Raw genomic sequence first — 4010 nt, forward strand, 5'->3', positions numbered from 1 at the left:
CTCCCCCAGTCAGCAGCTTGCCATTCCTGCAAACAGGAACTTGGTTATGGCTTCCAGGTTTGGGTGTTGGCTCTGGAGCTGGATTTTCCATCTTCCCAAATCCAAAGCGCTTTTAGTTGAAGCATTTGGAAAAAAAAAATAAAAAAAATAAGAGTTGACTATTTCCCTCCCCCTGAGCTCATGAGCACATCCATTTCTCAGTGGAGGCACTGTCCGCTCTCAGCACACAGGGGCCTCTTTGTTCAGGGCTCAGAAGCCAAGGCAGAAGGGACGGACGAGGCTGCGAGCCCCAGCCCGACACAATCCCCTGTGTGCAGGGTGGTACCCGCACAGGGCCCCTTCCCAGGGGGCTTTCCTTCCGAAGACAGATGTTACAGGTGTTTCAGCTCAGAGCGTGAATGGCATGACTTGCTCAATCCTGCTTTTGGGTTTGAGTAAGAGCACTGGCCTGCTGCAAAGAGGAGATATTAAATATATTCTGCTGGATGCTGAGAGGTCTCCACAGAAAAAAACCAAGGTGTCTGAAGCGTAAAAGGTCTTTACGTATCACGACAAAGAAAGGAATCTGCTTGTGAGCACAACCCTTGCTGTTTGTTTGCATCCAGCGGTGGCTGATGCTGCCTGTACTTCATGTTTGCCAACCAACCCCCTTCTCCAGCAGCTCCTGCACCCAACTCCTTCACAGCAGCATCATTACTGGGGCTCTCCAGACTCCACCACCCAAAGATCTCCAGTGGCAATCATATACATACATGTACCTATGCCTGCTGTGTGTACATGGACCACATTTTCCTATTAAGCCTTCTCTTTGGAAAGGGTAGAAGACAGGCAGTCAGAACTGGCTAAAGACTGTCATTAAAGTCTCAAATCCAGCTTCTGTAGCATGCAAATCACTTTCCTCTTTCCTCCTGCCATGGTCAGCACAACCTGTCCAGACAAAGATTACAGGAGCCGAGAGATCAGAACTGCTCCATGGCAGCAAAGAGGTGGCACGGTGGCTTTCATGGCTGTCCAAAGGCTTTGCTCCACACTGAAGGCAGAGGTAACTCGAGGTGTCCTAGCTCAGCATGTTCCTCAGCCAGTGGGAACATGCCTGAAATAACTGGCACGGGAATAGGACCAAGGAGTTTAGCATCCTCCTTGGGTGAAAGGCCAACTGAACATGAAAGGAGTTGTAAAAAAAATGGCTTTGCTGGTTTTGTGACTGCACCTTCAGTTTGCCAAGCTAGACCATAAGAGCTCGAGTGAAATCACAGCTGTTCTCCTACGGAAGGTCTCCAAGAAAGTGAGAAGAGAGACAGAAGAGGGAAGCAACTTCAAAAATAAACCCTTACTTACGTTAAGACAGACACTGCAAGGTACAAGCTTTCATCGGCTCTCACCTCAGTGACTGACCAAAGAACTACAGAGCACCAGGAAACGCAAGAGAACTCCCTCTGCCTACAAACAGGCCCAGCTGATTAACCACACCTTGTTAAAAGGGACCCCTAGCAGCAAGCATAACTTCTTCTTTCTTTCCAAAGGGATGATCAATACTGACCATCACAACAGCGGCAGCAAATCCTCAAGATCACTTTAATGCGAGCAACTGCTCAGCTGGGGAGACTCAAAGAAACACTCTCTGCACCCTGTCCTGGGTTTCTTTTAGAACTGTTTAATGCCCTGCAATTTTAGAGAGCTCTGCCTGCCTTGACCGCTATAATAAACACGTATCAATCTCTTTCAAATTTAATAAATAGACATCCTAAACGCTTTGTCTGGATCTGCTTTCTCCATTCAATTAACAGAACACAATACCAATGAATTATTAAACAGAAATACAAGCCAGAGCTTTCACAGACACGCTCTACTCCAATGGCAATTTATTACAAATTAATAGCATGCTGCATCTCCTCCTCCATCGTGAGAGCTGGGAATCAGCTGCACTGTCAAGCTATACCAGCCACAAAAAGCTTCAGAGCTGCCATAAAACACCAAAATCCCGAGCCCAAATAAACCAGGGGTGGGAGAGGGGAGCAGGAGGAGGGGTGGACAACTGACAGAAAAACAGAAGTCACTTCTCCTCTGAGTGGTTTTTACTCATGAAACAACACAGTTTGTATAAGAACAATTGGTCTTTTCAAATCTTTGCTTGTATCAGCACCCAAAAGCAAGCTCAGTGTGCAGGGCTGACAACACGGTGCATGCTCGCTGCTGCATGAAAACAAGGCTGAAGTTTAAGATAAGCACCACCATGAACAGAATTGATTTAATGTGCAAGTATGATAATTCATATTTGCATATTTAAGATTACATCTGCTCAGCAGGAGGCTGCCAATGTTTTTCACGCCCTGCCCCTAACAACACACTTATTCCCAAATGACCCTCAAACGCTCAGAGACGGAGCCCAGACTGAAAAAAACAAGATCTTTTTCTTCAGCAAAGTTCAAACGCCAACCAGCCAGAAAGATACTTTACATTTCACCAAAGTATTGCTCTGGAAGGACACAACAAGCCCATCGAGAGCAATGCGGGGATTGTCACCTACTGGACCATGAGTTGAGAGCTTGTTCAACATCCTTCTTGCTAGACATCATCTGAGCACGTGGATCCTCCAAACAGTTGGAGTGAAGGTAAATGCATTAGTGCCCAGCTTTGGGAAGACGTCACGCTGCAGCAGGCACACAGACATCTCTGGCAATGCGTCAGCCAAGAGTCAGCCCTTTGTCTGCACAGCAAATCCCCGCAAAACCACAGGTGAGAGCAGGCACCAAACCAGGACGGATTTTCCCTCAACGGCTTTTCTGTTTCCAACCTACATTTAGGAAGGCACCTTTCCTGATAAGCAGAAAAACATGCAACCACCGCCACCACAGCTGCTGTACCATTCTCCTCAATTCTATTTTTCAACGCACTCAACCTTGTCTTCTGTCCAACACAGAGCAGGGGATTTCAGAAAAAACAAACCCAACCTGTTGTCACCAAGTGATTTCTCAGCTTGGTTAACCCCTGTGGCACCCAATTTGGTGCCTCTATGTCCTGTCTTCCAGCCCAGCAGCAAACTCACCTCCATTTTTGATAGCTCTGATCCCCCGATGGAAATCTTCGAAGCTGATGACTCCAAGCCCGCTCGGATCGAGGTACTTCGTTAGGTCCTTTACCTGCAACCACAAAAGCAGTGTTACCCACAGAGCCCTTTGGGGAAAGAGCATCTTCCATCAGAGAAACACCTCGTAACAAGTTTTTCCTCCTTGGAGCTTACAACTGCAAATTTCTTAAACTGACACCAAACTGTGGCCATTCTCCTTGAAAGGAACATTAATAATCAGCACAGAGGGGGTTAATTAGTACTTGGCTGGTGCCAAAATTATTGCTTGGTCTTGAAACATAGGTTAGGGCAGTATTTCTTGCAACGTGGTCCTTCTCCACTAGGGATATTTTTGTTTTAATTTTTTTTTTTAGGAGGTCCTATCTTAATTGGGAAAACTCAGTAATAGGCTGCCCAGTAGGAGGGCCCAATTAAGAGGATTCGGTGATAATGAACTGTTCCATGTTACAAATTTAGGCCACATAATTGAAACATTTTCACAATTAGACAATGCCCGAGGGGGAAGGAATCACGCCAGCTAGCGAGGATGAGGATGCTGGTGCCGGAGCAGGCACAAGCGTGGAGTGAGGGACGCTTGTGAGACCTGACGAGGGTGAACTGGGCTCTTCAAGCAGGACAGGCCACAAAGCTGAGGGAAAAACCACAGTCACTCCTCATGGTCCAAACAAAGTCTTCAAGAAGGTGTATTTGGTCCCTTCCTTCCAGGCTGCCACAAGCCTGCCCTCCAGAAAACCCTTTACATTGCTGATGCTTCTCAAGCTGAGAAAAACAGATATTTGCTTTAAAAAAAACCCCACAAAACCCACAGACCTTCATTTTAAGAGCTATTGAGGCACCTTTGTCTATCATAGAGCCAAATCCTTCAGCTGAGAAACAAGCCCAGGAGGAAGCAGGGTGTAAGAGGTGAAAGAAGGAATTGCAC

At 46.7% G+C, this 4010-nt stretch overlaps 1 protein-coding gene across 1 annotated transcript in view; it reads right to left on the reverse strand.

Annotated features, from left to right (window-relative positions):
• The window catches only part of RAB11FIP3 (RAB11 family interacting protein 3 (class II)), a gene marked incomplete at its 5' end in the record, with an annotated part of 47238 nt that extends 44098 nt beyond the window's left edge, over positions 1 to 3140 (reverse strand). Inside the window, one exon of the mRNA XM_009867635.1 lies at positions 3047 to 3140. Coding sequence (XP_009865937.1) covers positions 3047 to 3140 — 94 coding nt within the window. The remainder of the gene's footprint in view (positions 1 to 3046) is intronic.
• Positions 3141 to 4010: the final 870 nt, after the last annotated feature.

This window comes from Apaloderma vittatum, unplaced genomic scaffold, assembly GCF_000703405.1.
Source record: "Apaloderma vittatum isolate BGI_N311 unplaced genomic scaffold, ASM70340v1 scaffold27360, whole genome shotgun sequence".
Classification (NCBI taxonomy): Eukaryota; Metazoa; Chordata; class Aves; order Trogoniformes; family Trogonidae; genus Apaloderma; species Apaloderma vittatum.